Genomic DNA, 18,411 nt, shown 5'->3' on the forward strand with positions numbered 1-18,411 from the left:
TTATTTCACGTGACGATAGTTATGAATATAATATTGTATACTAGGTACGTACTATAGGTAGTCAAAAAACATAATATTTAAATTTAAAATTAAAATTGTAATAAATTTATACATAATAATATTGGTAGTAATTACCTATAAGGTATTATTTGTGTTATTCATTTTTTATGTTTGTGGGCGGAAACTCAGTACTATATAGTAAAATAGCATAATACTATTAAGCAAATATTAATTACTTTGGGCCATGAGACAAATAGAAGATTTGGTTGATATAACGATATAATATTATATTTGTTAATAACTCACAAGCATGCAAATAAATTTATAGGTACCTAAATCATACATAAAAATACTTAACAACGGTATAACAATATGTTTTGCTTTTATAGATGTAGTTTTTTTGTTTCTAGAACATCCCTTATATATAGATATATAACAGGTGTATAATACATATTTTCAATTAGAAATTTAGCCTATAGGTAGATGCATTCTGATCATCTAAATACAACTACCCATAGATTATGATTCCTACATTGCTAGTTTAACTATATAATATTTCCCTGTTCATAAGTGAGACACTTTCTAAATTTTTCAAAGAATTACCGGGAGATAATTTATCTTGAATACAACAATAAATTGCTTAAATCAGTTTTAATTTTATTTAATATTATTATTTGATTGTAAAAACACATTTGAGCTTTATTTTCTTTTAAAACATATTACCTTGTACCATCAGTGTCTCGAATAGTTTTCAATTGTATAACTAAAACCATATGGACCATATAAATAATAAAATATTTATTTTTTATCATACAAATAACATTTTTTAAAAACGCTGGAAGTATAGCTCTTCTGTATAATAGGTTTCATTCGGAACCTCGTCATGATCACCTGCTACCACTGTAACAGATAAGTTGAATTTGAATTCTTCAATGATAAATCATTGCATACCAAAAATAATTCTGATTAATTAACCATCCATACCTAACTCTGTTTCCAAGGATATTTAATTTATTTTCTATTTATTATGCCTGTGGTACGTTGAACTGGTTTTTGCGAAAAACATCCCATACATTATACATTATAATAATTAGTTATATCACGTGCGTTATAGGTACAGCAAAATCTCCATATGACGGATACCCTAGAAGACGGAAATCTCTGTACAACGAAAAATAATAAAAGTCTTGTATAACCGTACATTCAGTATATTTTACACTCCATACAACGGAAAAATAAGTTGCTCCCGACTCCCGAGCGAATTTGTCACAAGAAGGTTTTACTGTATTATTGTTATTAGGGTACATGTGAATATAGCTTAGGTACCATAGATCGATCTGAATAACAGATTTGTGGTATAAATAATTTAATGGTAGTACAGTGTAATATTATATAATTACAAAAACTATTATTTTAATAATGTGCTTGCGCGAATATTATTTTATTCTAATATATGAGTGATCTATCTATTAGTAATTAGTAGAAACTAATTATTTAAATAAATATGCCAAACACACACATGCGTATAGGATATATTATGAATAATAAACTCAAATAGTTATAATAATTATAGACAAAATTTAATGAATTACGATGCATACCTATCGTCACCTCGATAGTTGTAAAGGTTTGTGTCCAGCCAACATTAACGCTTAAATTAAAAAAAAACATTCAATACAATTAGTTTACAGCAAAATAATAATTATTTTATGTACATTTCATTAGTTTTAACTTATTATTTACGTTATAGATATTATGTTTATTCATTATTATTTATTATATTGTTTTAATTAAATCAAAAATCGAGATCGTATAATAATATGTTTATTGTATTATATATTATATAAAAAAAAAATCACGAAAAAAAATTTTATCAAAATTATCGTTTTAAGTTCTCTGCTTTGAATCGTCTTGTCAAATAGCAATAGGTTATACAAATTTAATATACTCGTAAACACATAATAATTAATAAACGATTTCGCCGTAGTCACGCCTTTAGTGAGAATAAAGCCAGATTAATAATTGCTCTCTTCTTTTTAAAGAAAACATAATAAAATATGTAAACCATGAATATTCTAAACGGTTGCCAATGAAAGTTGAAAACGCATTTTTTGAACTATATAGTCTCGTTATTACGCAACAATTAAAAGTGGTTATTCAACTACGAGTTATATAGATACCGGGCCACTGGATCATTACTTGATATAAATCAACATTTTTTTAAAGAATGCGCATAATAATATGTAAATACATCGGTGATATACATCGAAACATCTTTGGCCATCGATTTTTTTCGACATGAAAAAAATTCAAAATAATATATTAACTACTCGTATATTATAATATAATTGTATATCTTTATACGTTATTTTTTATAATGATGATATTTTTTAAGATAAAATTTTTTAATATTTTCGTCTATAAAATATTTTAATAGCACTTAATATAAGAAAAATATCTGTTAAATTTAGATAAATATAATTTAATGGTGACTACCTACCTACTATATTACTATAACTTTGATGACCTTTTGATCATATTCTGCTTTCCAGAAAATAGGTTATACCTATATCTAAATTAAAAACTTGAATGATATAATTTATAGAAAGTGATTTCTCATTAAAAAAAAATTATACAGTATTTTTTATTTTATTTTACCCAGTTGAAGACTAATTAAATGATGTTGTAAATTTATTTTCCAAAACTATTAATATAATATGGTGATTACATGCAAAATACAATAAGTATCTATCAATTGTATATTTTTATCGTTAAATTTATATTAATTTACACGTTCTATTAACACAGCAATAGCCTTGTATTGTTCGATGTCTTACGAAAATATTATAATTGGACGACGTAAAAATATAATATGCAAAGGCACATTTCTCAAAATATATAAAAATATTACAAAACAAAAAATAATTTTACTGAATAACCTTAAATTATACTGAGTAATGAGTATTATAATAAAAAAAACATCAGTTATAATTAAGGGTTAATACAAAGAACTGACGAGAGGAGGATGTAAGGTCGAATCTCTCCACTAGCTTATAAAATTATAAAATATAATATTATTATTATTTATATTCATTTAAGAATATAAGTATTTTATTATAATATAATATACAATATACATATTATTGTACATATTCAATTATTCATACAGTAGCAATAATAAATACGAATTTGATTGTATTACAATTATATTCTGTATTAAATATAATATAGTACCTAGGTGCCTATATAGTATTTTTATACACAATATTATATTATTATAGACTATAGATAGACAATATTATATCGAGTTAGGTCAAACACACGCGGTCTACCGATGATAATAAAACGCGACAGTTGCAATCATAGCAGTTATAATATCATGATAGGTATACAACTAATAATATTATTTATAACTAGGTACATAAACACAAACATTGACGTAACTATAGGTATTGAAATTATTTATTTTTTTTTTAGAAACATATATTATGTTCTAACAAAACAACTATTATCGGCTTTATTTGTATTTGTAAACCTTATTATAATTGTATGTATAGGTAACACAGAATTTGTATACAACACAAAAGGTGCTTTATTCGTGAATTTTCACATACTTAGTAATTTATTGTATCGCATCATTATAATTATATCTGCAGTCACATCTTACACGCCTATTCTTATAGTTGTATTTTTACTATAAATATATAAATAAATTCATAGGAATTTATAGTTATTTATTTATGGTATGCACTTATATTTCATGTGTATATTGCTATCGTGTGATAATTGATAATTTATTATGAAATAGGTTAGTTAAGTATACCTATATATTATATTATAATATTAAATTCATATTGTGTGTATTAACTATTAGTTATAAATGTATACTTATACAATAAATATGCGATTTATTGTATTAATTTTTTGGAATAAAATGGGCGAATAATAATTGTAAACGAATTGAGTTGCTTTTAATTTTAAAGTTTAAACAATGAATAATTTCATTTTATTCCATTACTTACAAGTAAAGAGTAAAGTAATTTTTATTTCTTTTCAAAAGTAATTTATGCTTATGCCATTCAACCATTGGCAGCTTGTGGGCAACTTAAAGTTCAAGGAGAATAAAAAATAATCAAAATCATCGAGAACTTTTTGTCAACAAATTACGTAAAGACTTATGACTTATGACGATTTGAAGGGGATCGATAATTTCGAATCATCAATTTCGGAGCTATTACCTATATCTACGTTCTTATTGTTAGAAGGTATAATGATGCCTGTCTATATCTTTCAATATTAGGTACATTACATACTTGATGCCAAGCTTTAGTTATTGTAAAGTACGAGTACAACATATTTATGATGTTCTTACTAGTTATGTTTCGTCATATTATTTTCGTTATCCAATCAATTATATGCCAAATCAGTCATAGTTTATTCGGAAAACTAATAACGTATTTCTCCGGTGTTCGCCCATATTATGAGATTTATTTCTCAAATTTCCACTAAGATTTAACTATTTTACAGACACCTGCAGAGTAGGAATTCTATTATAGTTTTATTTCGTATAGTATATACATGCAACTATGCAAGTATACAGCATATATATTGGAGTCTAAGGATCATGCAAGAAATTGATCACAAAACTGTTGAACTTAATTATTTATTCTATAAGAATGATATATTAATTATTATTAGGAAATCCTCGTTCTTCCCGCTTTCTATTGCAAAGGTCACCTCTACCGTTCCACCTATGAACAATTTAGTTTTGAAAAAATATTTGGTCATCGTTAGGGTCTTTAAAGTAAGGTAAAAGCCATCACATGTTTAACTTTTCCACGTTGCCACATTGTTATAATGTATAGGTACTGTATAAAATTAGTATATACCTATCGTAATGATATGCTCACGTTCACATATCATGATTGTAAATTTCTTATTTTTATTCAATAAAATAAATAACGATAAAGTTGTCGCAAGCAGATAAACCCTATAACCCCAATAAATATATTAAATCACTAATGAAGGGAACGGTCTACATTGTTTGGTCACCTATAGGATACTACCTATACGTGATTATAACGGTACGGCGCAACACATGCAATCTTTTTCATGTGGCACCGGAGGCAAGGGATAGTCCAATCAAGGTCTCTGTCGCCTAGGACTAAGACAATTTTGGAGACGCCGAGGCCTTAGATGAGGGTGCCGGTGGCTATGGCGGGCTTGGCCAGATCGTATCCTCTCGTATCAGTGCATAAGCACCTAAAAACACTTCAACACCAGACATTGCAAGCGACAATTGGACCGTTTCCTTTTTTAAAATCAAAATTGTACAGTGTTGTTTCCCTTTAACCTAAGTGTTTAATAAAAACCTTTATTTATCTTGTTACGTCAACTGCTCATTCAGACACGACTGCGAATAAGGTAAGGTGCATGCGCATCGATATTTATATATTTATATAATTTTTTATTTTATATTTTATTTATTACATTTTTTATAATTTATTAATTAATATTTTACTATTACGGTGTACTTGGTCATTCTTAAATTACGACCTCGAGAACCTTCCGACGATCAGGAGGAAGGTAATTACGCAAATTTAAATTACTTATAATAAATCCGGAATTCATTCAAGGCTTGTGCATAGGCGCCCGCAGAGGGGCAGGAGGGGACATGCCCCCCGATTTTGTTGTCAATTTTTATATACCTATTTTAGAATTTTACTTAACATAACCTAGCATTATATATAATATATATATGTATAATATACACCTTGCCCAAATTTCTGCGGGCGTTCTTGGGCTTGTGTCGGTTGTGTTTGCCTAGCATTTATTTAAAATACATAACCATCACAAACATAACAATATATTTATATAACATACTTTATTATTCTGATATTATTATTATTTTGTATTTTGTATTTTATTTTATTTCTTTTATGTTTGTGTTATTACACTATTACCTATTATAAACTATAATACTTACAATAAAATATACATTATACTTGGCCGCGCAGGTAGAGTACCTATACGTATTTAAACTTTTGTCGATCGCTTATTAAACAGCAGTGAAAATCAAAAAAGTTAATAATTAACTAAAAATTGTTATTTTTTTGGGTCCAAGATATATTTTGAGTCATATAACGTGCCCGCTATTGACAGACCATGTTAACATAAACTGACAATATTTTACAAAAATCATTTTGATATTATTATCTCAAAAATGCCAAATACTACTTGGAACTTATAAAATAGGCTTATAACTGGTAAAGCGTGGGTGTCGATGTGGTAATTACTAATTACCATCAATGCAGTACTACGTCTTCAAGTCTATATATGTTCACTATTCGTTAAGCTTACTATTTTAATCCATATAAATATGGAATAAAATATCACAATGTAAGTACGTGCAATGTGTGAGTGTGGAGTGTGTGTGTATTTAAGTATACTTACAGGCGACCCATGTGACCCAGTGTCTAAAAACAGTCCAATTGGAGTTCAGGTGAAAGCGTAAAGTAAAATAAAGTGAAGGATGTTTGATCAATCGGAAAAACGGTTGTCAGGGTGCATGTCTATATAGGCCGAGAAGGGAGAGTAACGAAATGCGACCTACAGCTTGATAGGCAAATATATATATATATAATGTATATGATATATTACTATATAGGTAGGTACCTACTAAGTATTAATAGCGTATTATCGTTTGCTGTTACCTCTATACCTCAGCCGCGTCGACATTGTCATTATTATATAATACACGCACTAATATATATTATGCCAAAATTGTATCTTATACATACACACACACACACACACACACACACACACACACACACACATATATATATATATACATCGTGAACATGTCGTCAACCCTTTATCGTGACAGTGTGCACGCGTATTGTACCTTAGTACCTGTAAATTGTACATATATAATGTATAAATAATAATAATATTTCGGTGTATGTTAGAAACGATTTCGTATACACACGACGGCAAACAGGCGTTTTTTTATGGGGTGGGTGATCCGGAAACGGGGGATGCGTGCGTAACGAATTAGCAGCAAAAAAATAAAATAAAACAAATAACGAGCGCGGTATACAATAAACTTCGTCGTCGTGTTTAATTAGAAAAAAACTACGTATTGCGGTCGTTAACAAAGTAGATAATATTTAATATTAGGGTGTATGATAAGCGTACAATATAAGCTGTGTAGTAACTAATAAATATATTTGTTATATTTATAGAAGATGTATGTTGATATACAGATATAAGCTGTTACTAATAAATGTATGTGGTTGTATTTATAGACAGATATTTGAATATTGCTTTTGCATATTCTTATTGCTTGGTCGAAAAAAAAATAGCTAGAATTTAAACCCATAATGCGACTTATCGATTTGTATACGTCTAATAATATTGTATTTGTTTTTAAATTCTCTATAACTTTTGAGTACATGGAAGTCAAATTAATAACATTATTTGTACCACCTAAGATTCAAACCTCAGTTATAATAGTCAAATTGTTGTATCATATTTTTACATGTTTTGTATGTAGGTTAGGTAGGTACCTATTATAGTGCCCCTATATAGTGAATACCACACAAACATATTATACTATTTTAAAAAGTTCCTTATGATAATAATAATTCAATTATTAAACTTATTGGTTCTAAAATTAAATATTAAAATAATTTTTAGTCATGCATTTTTTCATACTTAACTGCACGTAATGTGCATACGTTATAATCATCTGCATCATACATTATAATATGTTACTACACTGTAATTACTAAATAACATTTATTATTATCAAGTTCATCTTACTGAACGAGTACTAGTGTAATTTAAGTATGTATAATCTAGTTAATATTATAACACCTACATTATAATAAGTGTTCCGCTGTTCCGCACATTGTACGGCGACGCTTGTTTAGAAATTCATAGGTAATGTAAACTACATATTTATTATTTATTATACATACACACATTGGCACACACGCACATAACAAATAAAATATCCATGAAATATATACCTACTTATACATTCCTACGTAAATTTCAAGACTAAATCACACAATTTGATATCTGTCATACTATAATATTATGTTCGTATATGTTATAATAATTTATAATCTTAATAGATACATAATGTAATATTATATACCTATACGTACATTGCATTGTAAAAGTTATTCAGTATCCGCATTATATTTAAGCACATTATAGATACACCATACACGAAAACTATTTTACGTTTTAGTCATTCAACTATACTTCATAGTCAGTAGGTAGGTAGGTACTTACTATTTCGTTTTGACAGGTGGAACAATAAATAAAAGAAAAGATATCGGGAAAAACCAAAATTATCCAGCATAATTATCAACATAATATTAATCATCAATAGCATTAAAAATACTTAAAATTTAAATTTCCTGAAAATTTTGTCGATGGAGTGGTAACTTATGAAGAAAAAATTTACTTTTTGTTAATTTTCATACATTTATAATAGTTAAATTTAGATAAGTTAAGGCATAACAATTGCTTGTGCAGTATTGAGATATAAAAGAAAAATGTAAAAAATTACCTAAATTAATTTGATATAAGTATAAAAAGACAACCATTCATAAATTAAATATAAATAATACTAAAATAAAAAAAAATGTAAAAATATATAATGAATAAACTAATAATATACAAAGAATCTCAAATTAAACAAATATTTATAGACATAGAATCAAACTTTGATATAAAAAAGTAGATGTAGATAGATATAAAAAAAAAATAGGTCTATTTACAATACGACGAATTTTCTTCTTTCATCAATGCACGAACGTCGAACACTCTTCAAAGCAATAAGTGCAAGAGTATCTAAAAACACCGGACATTGCGAGCGACAACTGGGTCTTTTTTTTTGCTTTGAGTTTTCTTTAATCAAAATTTAACAGTGTTGTTTTCTTTTAATCTGAATGTTTAAAATCTTTATTTATCTTATTACATCATCTGTGCATTCAGACACAGCTGAGAATAAGGTAAGGTGCATGCGCATCAATATTTATGTATTTATATAATTTTATATATTATATTTTATTTATTAAATTTTTTATAATTTAATAATTAATATTTTATTATTACGGTGTACTTGGTCATTCTCGAAACACGACCTTGAGAACCCTCTGACGATCAGGAAGAAGGAAATTACGTTAAGTTTAAATAATATTCTATAATAGATTCGGCATTCATTGGAGGCTTGTGTCCTTTGAGTTTGCCTAGCATCTCATTTATCTAAACTACATATCTCATCATATTTATATCTTGCACTTTTATTTTTGCATTATTACAACTGTATGACATTATATCATATGATACACAACACAATAATTTAATTTTATGTTATGTTATATAACATTAAATTATAAAATAATAAAATAAAATATTATATTATAGTTATCAAAGCACATTTTTAAATGCAATTTATAAAAAACGTAAAATAAAATTCAATGTTGAAAAATGATAAAATTGTTTGTGTTTATAACTAAGGATTAAAAATACAACTCTAAGTTTTCCATAAGTTTTCCTTCAAGTGTCTATAGAGAAAACTCGAAACATCATTATAGGAAAAATTTTAAGTGCGTTTAAATTTTTACGAAATATCGTAACGATAACAATTTATCCTAAAACGATTTTAAATATTTGTTATTATTCAAAAAGAATAAGTCATAGATACTTGAAAATTTTACCAGTTATTTAGATTGGCATTTTGTTTACATGATTTAATTTTCAAAATATTTTGACTTTTTTTGAGCTATTTATAGACAACTGAAAATTTCAATTTTTCTAAAAATTTATTTTTAAAGTGTTGATAAAATTTTTTTGGCCCAATAAAAATACTTGAAAATTTAATACAAAGTTTCTCATAAGTTACTGTTATAGTGATTTAAAATTTATAAGAATAATACATACGCATAATTTTTTTTTTATTAGCATTTAATATTGACAAAAAATCGTCAAAACCATGAATATTTGCAAATTATTTTGTAGGTATAATTCATAAAAAATGTTGTAAAAGTAGCTAAAAGTTGAAAATTTAATACAAAATTTTTCATAAGTTTAGCTTACAATAATTATAAAAGAACTTAAATTTTGGTGTATTCAGGCCATTAAAACATAAACCACCTTTTTCACCAACCACTGGAAATATCCTAGGCTGACAAATCATCTTCGTTCAGAATCGTTTTTCTTATACAATGATAACTATCATTGGATTCAAATTTAACACTCCTATAATATATAATAGTGATCCACACGGCACCTAATGTACAGCAGAGCGATACCCACTTTTAGATTCTGAACGAAGTGATGAATGTATTTTTACTTATTTCCAACAAAATGTTTAGAGTTACCTACATTCTTTATTTGCTTGAAGGAAATATAATTTACATAATCACAGTAAATTATTTCGTAAAATACAACATTGTCGTGCAATATTAGATTATAATATGATGCCCAGGTCTAACTCTATAACAGTATAACCTATTCGTTTTTTATAACGTATAAAATGGAAAATTAAATTTCTTTAAAATACGTCATAACTAATAAATTATAAAACGTGTGCGTGTGTAATTCTTCATTAATTTACTTTTGTATGGGTAGATTAGGTGGTTTACCTACCCATATAGAAGTCACGCCATGCTATTGAAAAAATAAGCATCTACGTAATTTTGTACGTAAACAAGTAAATAATAATATTATGTATTAACATCCATGTACCTACGAACTATGACGTATTTAATCTCAATAATAAAATCAAATATTTATTGTAAGTAAGCACATTGTATAAACTAAAAATGTATAATTATCAATTCAAATACCTACAGGCAATACAGTATTAAATACATATATATTAGATTCTGAACGAAATGATGAATATATTGATTTTACAATGATGTGTTTTTATTTTTTTGTGTTACAGCATAACTTGTCAAAATAATGCTTCAATTTCAAACTTCGGGGGTGGTTTCCGATGGCAAAGAAAATATACTTGGGGCATTATAAAGGTCAAAAATATAGAATTTTCCAACAATTTTCAAAAAAAAAAAACGATTTTTTTATATAGTCTTAACTTAAAAACTAAACACTATAAAAACTTGAAATTTTCACCAAATGTTTATATTTGTGTAATCTATAAACAGTTAATTTTTTTAATTTTGCAAGCTATTTATATAGACCACTGGAATTTTTGATTTTTTAAGAATTCTTTTTGGAAGTGTCGATAAGAAAATTTTGGATGTCCAAAAAAAACTGAAAATATAATACAAGGTTCCTTATGAGTTGTTCTTATTGTAGTTAAAAAAAATGGTTTTATTTATAAGTGTTTATAGATTAAATTTTTATGAAATATGTCAAAATCACGAAAATTTACAAATAATTTTGTAGTTGAAAAATCATAAAACTTTTTGTGTTTATAACTAGGGATTAAAAATTCAACACTAAGTTTTTCATAAAGTTTCCTTCAAATAGCCATAGAGAAAACTCGAAACATCATAAAAAGAAAAATTTTATGTGCGTTTGAATTTTAAATGTTTACGAAATCGTGTAATGATTGCGATTTATCCTCAAACGATTTTAAATATTTGTTATTATTCAAAAAGTATAAGTCGTGGATACTTGAAAATTTCACCAGTTATTAAATTGGCATTTTCTTTACATGATTTAATTTTCAAAATATTTTGCTTAATTTAATGCAATTTAAAGGCATTTGAAACAATCGTTTTTTTGTTTATTTATTTTTTTTATAAATTAGAAATTTTTAAAGGTTCATAAGTGAGAATAATTGCGTTTAAAATTAATCATCCATTCATTTCGGAGGGGGTATGAACTTCCAAAACCCTATTACATCAATTTTACTTTAGCTAATTAAAAAGTCAGCTTAAATTTTTATCATTTAAAACTAAAACAATTACACTAATCTTTTATTATATAGTAAATATAATATCCATAATCGAATAAAATGATTATAAGAAATTTTAAAAAACAGTAAAATCTTTTTTTATTTGTTAATATGAATGTAAACATACCCCATTAATGTTATTTTTGCTAATTATATAGTGACTTTATTTTTATACACTTGAATCTACAATTTTTACTCTGAGATTTAAATATTGAGTAAATATAGCATTAGTTATCGAATAAAATGTTTAAAAGATATTTAAAAAACAGTAAAAACCTTTTTTTTTATTATTAATATGTATGTAAAGATACCCCATCAGTTTTATTTTTGGTATATTGATAACGACATTATTTTTCTAACACTTTAATCTACAACTTTAACTTTGAGATTTAAATATAGAGTAAATATAATATCCCTTATTGAATAAAATGTTTATAAAAAATTTCAAAAACAGTAAAATCTTTTTTTAATTGTTAATGTGTAAGTAAACATACCACATCAATTTTATTTTTGATAATTTTGTATTGATTTTACTTGTCTTACACTTGAATCTTCAACTTTTACTTTGAGATTTAAATGTAGTGTTCGCGCCAAGACGTTCAGTGCTATGTGGTGGGAGTGCGTACATTGTCCCACTGTCAGCTTGCGAGTGTTTCTGTTATCAAGCTGATAGTGGACGTCTTGGGACGAGCGTCTCGGGAGCAAAATTGCGCAACCAATCAGAAGCGTTCACATTTCTTATCAATATTTGTGAAAATCACATTTCTTATCATATAACGTGATATTGTTATCTGCTGTGGTGATAATATATTCTTTATAATATATAATTATTAATTTATTATTATTTTAATTTTTAATTATAAATTATAATATTTACACAATTAGTAATTATACATAATAAAATGGAAGATTTAGGAATTGCAACCAGTAGTAACATGGAAGAGCTTAAGTGCTTGGTTTGCAATAAATATTTTAGCTATAAAAGAACTTTAAAGAGACACTCAATTACTTGTGGCTCTAAAGAGTCTAAAAATATTAATAGCGTGCAATGTCCAGATTCAGCTTGTAATAAAACATTCACAAACAAAAAAAACTTGAAATTTCATATAGAGGCAGACCATGGCGTGAAATTACTAAACGAAAAAAGAACGTTTGCAACTCTTCATGGTAAATTTGATTTACTGAATTTTAATTTTACTTGAAATATTCTGTTTTACTATACCTAAGACTAGTATGCCACACTTATAGTTATATTGTATTATGAAATATATATCTTTAGATTTCAAGGAATGGAAATTAAAACTGGAAGATGATAATTTATGTTTTTATGCGTTAAGTGCTCGTAAGACTGTAGGACAGAATAAAACTGTAACGTATCTGGATTGTCATCGAACCGGTAATTTCCAAAGTAGATCAACAGGTGTCCGTAAAATTAAAAGTCAGGGCACAAACAAAATTGGATCTACATGTCCTTCGTCAATGGTATAAATTTAAAATTTCTTAATCTTGACGTTTCGTTTTTTTTTTTACTTAATATTCTGTTTAATACTCAGATAGTAGTAACAGAAGACGAAACTGTCTGTGTAGAGTTTGTGTACTCATTTTGGCCATAATATGAATCTTGGTAGATGTAATTTAACACCTGAAGAAAGAGCCATGATTGCAGGTAATCTTACTTTATAGTTTACACCATCTATTATTGTAAATGTGAATAAAAGTCAAGTGTTACTAGGTTCTTGTGCTATAGAAGACCTGTTTGTTTTTAAGTAATAATTTATCTTCTTATAGTCGTCAGGTTTGGATTCATAATTTAACTGCTCTACCCTGGAACAATGGAAAAAAGAAAATATTAAGTTACATTATACATTAGGTATATTGTATATTAAATATTTGTTTGTGTTTATTATAAATTGCATTAAAATATTAGTCAAGTTTAAGTCTCGTAACAGTAAAATAATAATAAGTCATAATTAAAAAAGCACATTAAAACATTTGTCAACCTAAAGTCTACTAAACAGTAAAATAAAAATAAGTCATAATTAAAAAAGCATATTAAAACATTTGTCAACCTAGTCTATCAACAGTAAGATCATAATAAAAAAATCACATTAAAATATGTCAACCTAAAGTCTAACTAACAGTAAAATAAAAATAAATCATAATAAAAAAAAGGACATAGGTATTAAAATATTAAAAATATATTAGTTATATTACTAAGGGTTGTAGTTAATAAGTTATTAGTAAGTGTGATCATTGGAAGTATGTATGTTTTGTACTTGTCCCTTTACCAACCCTTCCTTTAGAAATTTTCTTTCATTACTTTCTATTCTACCACTAAGTAATTCAACTTTTTTTTTTGCTCACAAATCGTTTCTGTTTATCAATATTTTTATTTACAGGTTCCTTATTTTTTTCTATTTCTATTTTTTTCGTTTTCCTTGCAATATTTGAAGTAAGGAACTGCTATGTTTATTCATTTCTGCTATTTCTTTCTCGGTTACTGCACTTTTATTTGCAATAAGGGACGATAATACTCCTATTCCAGCTTCTAATTGGTTTTTTATTTGAATTAATTGTTCACATTCTTTGTCCGTATTTGTATTTATTAATGATTTTTCTATTAGATTTATTTCTGCAGCAGGAACTAGAATCTCTTTTTCTGTTGTTTCACACAAATTATTTCGAGTTTTTGATAAAGAAAGAATAGCACAGGCATGAATATGCTTGCATATTTAATTTAATTATATAATCACTACATTCACAAGTATAATTATGAATGCATATATTACACTTGCGACAAACCAATCGACAGTCTTCCGTGTTACATACATCTATACTGTGAATTACCTCATATGCCATGTTTGATTCTTTAGCAGATATCTCCCATCGATTATCATCAATTACTTTAATTGATTCAGGGTCTATTTGTATTCCAATATTATGGCTCTTAATTATATTTTCTTCTTTACCAGTATATTTATTTTTAACCAATTTAATAAATCTCTCAAAAATTTTATTTCTTGTGAATTTTAGAAGCGCATTTATGCAGGTATCTAATCGTTTATTTTTTTTACCATGTAAGTAATAATATAAATAACTTTGTGTTTCAAAAAATTAAAAAATATATAAATAAAATAATTATTTTCTTTAGCTTTTTATTGTAGTGAATATTTTTTTGAATTTTTATGTTTCTTAATATGTTTTGTGAAGTGTTTTGTGTAGTGTTTTAATAATGTGAATCCATGTGAATAGTTCAACTACAATCAACATTCAAGGAATTTCTTGTTGCTACATGAATATGTAAATTATTATTTATTTATTAATTTTAGATATAAAATATTTATGTATAATTTTTCATATATTTACTTTTCAGGTAAAATATCTGAAGGAGTTACAATGGAAAAAATATTAGATGATATAAGGGATAATGTTCATGACATACTTAAAGTTCAAACTTTAATAACGAAAAAGGATCTGTGGAATATTAAAAGAGATTTTAATTTGTACGAAGGTCGTCAGCATTCATCTGACTATATTAGTGTAAATATATGGATTCATCGAATGATAGAATTACCAGAGGAAGAAAATCCTGTTCTACATTACAACCTGAATAAAGAAAATTTTATATTGGTAATATCTACAAATTTTCAACTCCAAATGCTTCAACGTTTTGGAACCTCTTCAAACTCAAAAATATGTATTGATAGTACCCATTGTACCAATGAATATGGCCTTCAATTAACAACAATTGTAGTTGTTGATGAATTTGGAAACGGATTTCCATGTGCATATTGTATGTCCAAAAAAACTGATGCAGAAACATGGAAAATATTTTTTCAACAGCTTAAATGTAAAATTGGTATTATTAGTACTCAAATTTTTATGAGTGATGACGACCCATCATACTATAATGCTTGGGAACAAATAATGTTACCTGTGGAGCATCGACTTTTGTGTACCTGGCATGTGGATCAATCTTGGAGAAGAAATATTCAATCAAAAATAAGAGGAACTCCTGAAAAGAAGTGCTTAATTTATAAATCATTAAGAGTGATACATCAAGAACCAAATGAAATTATTTTTACAGAACTTCTAAATGGATTTATGGCTGAAATAATGGATGACGATGATACTATTAAATTTGGAGAATACTTTAATAGCTATTACTTGAATAGAGTCAAACAGTGGGCTTACTGTCACCGAAGAAACTGTGGTATAAACACAAACATGTATTTGGAGTCGGTGCATAAGTGCTTAAAATATTATTACTTACATGGTAAAAAAAATAAACGATTAGATACCTGCATAAATGCGCTTCTAAAATTCACAAGAAATAAAATTTTTGAGAGATTTATTAAATTGGTTAAAAATAAATATACTGGTAAAGAAGAAAATATAATTAAGAGCCATAATATTGGAATACAAATAGACCCTGAATCAATTAAAGTAATTGATGATAATCGATGGGAGATATCTGCTAAAGAATCAAACATGGCATATGAGGTAATTCACAGTATAGATGTATGTAACACGGAAGACTGTCGATTGGTTTGTCGCAAGTGTAATATATGCATTCATAATTATACTTGTGAATGTAGTGATTATATAATTAAATTAAATATATGCAAGCATATTCATGCCTGTGCTATTCTTTCTTTATCAAAAACTCGAAATAATTTGTGTGAAACAACAGAAAAAGAGATTCTAGTTCCTGCTGCAGAAATAAATCTAATAGAAAAATCATTAATAAATACAAATACGGACAAAGAATGTGAACAATTAATTCAAATAAAAAACCAATTAGAAGCTGGAATAGGAGTATTATCGTCCCTTATTGCAAATAAAAGTGCAGTAACCGAGAAAGAATAGCAGAAATGAATAAACATAGCAGTTCCTTACTTCAAATATTGCAAGGAAAACGAAAAATAATAGAAATAGAAAAAAATAAGGAACCTGTAAATAAAAATATTGATAAACAGAAACGATTTGTGAGCAAAAAAAGAAAAGTTGAATTACTTAGTGGTAGAATAGAAAGTAATGAAAGAAAATTTCTAAAGGAAGGGTTGGTAAAGGGACAAGTACAAAACATACATACTTCCAATGATCACACTTACTAATAACTTATTAACTACAACCCTTAGTAATATAACTAATATATTTTTAATATTTTAATACCTATGTCCTTTTTTTTATTATGATTTATTTTTATTTTACTGTTAGTTAGACTTTAGGTTGACATATTTTAATGTGATTTTTTTATTATGATCTTACTGTTGATAGACTAGGTTGACAAATGTTTTAATATGCTTTTTTAATTATGACTTATTTTTATTTTACTGTTTAGTAGACTTTAGGTTGACAAATGTTTTAATGTGCTTTTTTAATTATGACTTATTATTTTACTGTTACGAGACTTAAACTTGACTAATATTTTAATGCAATTTATAATAAACACAAACAAATATTTAATATACAATATACCTAATGTATAATGTAACTTAATATTTTCTTTTTTCCATTGTTCCAGGGTAGAGCAGTTAAATTATGAATCCAAACCTGACGACTATAAGAAGATAAATTATTACTTAAAAACAAACAGGTCTTCTATAGCACAAGAACCTAGTAACACTTGACTTTTATTCACATTTACAATAATAGATGGTGTAAACTATAAAGTAAGATTACCTGCAATCATGGCTCTTTCTTCAGGTGTTAAATTACATCTACCAAGATTCATATTATGGCCAAAATGAGTACTACAAAACTCTACACAGACAGTTTCGTCTTCTGTTACTACTATCTGAGTATTAAAACAGAATATTAAGTAAAAAAAAAAAACGAAACGTCAAGATTAAGAAATTTTAAATTTATACCATTGACGAAGGACATGTAGATCCAATTTTGTTTGTGCCCTGACTTTTAATTTTACGGACACCTGTTGATCTACTTTGGAAATTACCGGTTCGATGACAATCCAGATACGTTACAGTTTTATTCTGTCCTACAGTCTTACGAGCACTTAACGCATAAAAACATAAATTATCATCTTCCAGTTTTAATTTCCATTCCTTGAAATCTAAAGATATATATTTCATAATACAATATAACTATAAGTGTGGCATACTAGTCTTAGGTATAGTAAAACAGAATATTTCAAGTAAAATTAAAATTCAGTAAATCAAATTTACCATGAAGAGTTGCAAACGTTCTTTTTTCGTTTAGTAATTTCACGCCATGGTCTGCCTCTATATGAAATTTCAAGTTTTTTTTGTTTGTGAATGTTTTATTACAAGCTGAATCTGGACATTGCACGCTATTATTGATTTTTAGAACTCTTTAGAGCCACAAGTAATTGAGTGTCTCTTTAAAGTTCTTTTATAGCTAAAATATTTATTGCAAACAAGCACTTAAGCTCTTCCATGTTACTACTGGTTGCAATTCCTAAATCTTCCATTTTATTA

General features: G+C 26.7%; 2 protein-coding genes, 1 long non-coding RNA gene and 1 pseudogene across 4 annotated transcripts; 2 read left to right on the plus strand and 2 right to left on the minus strand.

The window, feature by feature from the left end:
- Positions 1–783: 783 nt before the first annotated feature.
- Positions 784–1,951, minus strand: LOC126552043 (uncharacterized). 2 transcript variants are annotated; one of them, XR_007605901.1, is made up of 5 exons: positions 1,716–1,951; positions 1,602–1,651; positions 1,202–1,337; positions 985–1,144; positions 784–900 (listed from the first exon to the last, which is right to left on the minus strand). It is a non-coding gene; the product is annotated as an uncharacterized LOC126552043 (long non-coding RNA). The 2 variants fall into 2 exon arrangements; XR_007605900.1 differs by having other exon boundaries at positions 1,744–1,950.
- Positions 1,952–12,635: 10,684 nt separating this feature from the next.
- LOC126552108 (uncharacterized) lies at positions 12,636–13,470 on the plus strand. Its single transcript, XM_050206603.1, has 2 exons — positions 12,636–13,117; positions 13,230–13,470. Exons 1-2 carry the CDS (start codon positions 12,853–12,855, stop codon positions 13,436–13,438), a joined length of 474 nt encoding a protein of 157 aa, XP_050062560.1. The 5' UTR covers positions 12,636–12,852; the 3' UTR covers positions 13,439–13,470.
- A 1,242-nt stretch (positions 13,471–14,712) lies between these two features.
- Positions 14,713–16,819, plus strand: LOC126552329 (uncharacterized). Its single transcript, XM_050207019.1, has 3 exons — positions 14,713–15,250; positions 15,324–16,226; positions 16,341–16,819. The coding sequence occupies exons 2-3, from the start codon at positions 15,347–15,349 to the stop codon at positions 16,817–16,819; spliced, it is 1,359 nt and encodes a 452-aa protein (XP_050062976.1). The 5' UTR covers positions 14,713–15,250; positions 15,324–15,346.
- Positions 16,820–17,369: 550 nt separating this feature from the next.
- LOC126552109 (uncharacterized) lies at positions 17,370–18,404 on the minus strand (annotated as a pseudogene).
- Positions 18,405–18,411: the final 7 nt, after the last annotated feature.

The sequence above is a fragment of the Aphis gossypii genome, chromosome X, assembly GCF_020184175.1.
Source record: "Aphis gossypii isolate Hap1 chromosome X, ASM2018417v2, whole genome shotgun sequence".
Lineage (NCBI taxonomy): Eukaryota > Metazoa > Arthropoda > Insecta > Hemiptera > Aphididae > Aphis > Aphis gossypii.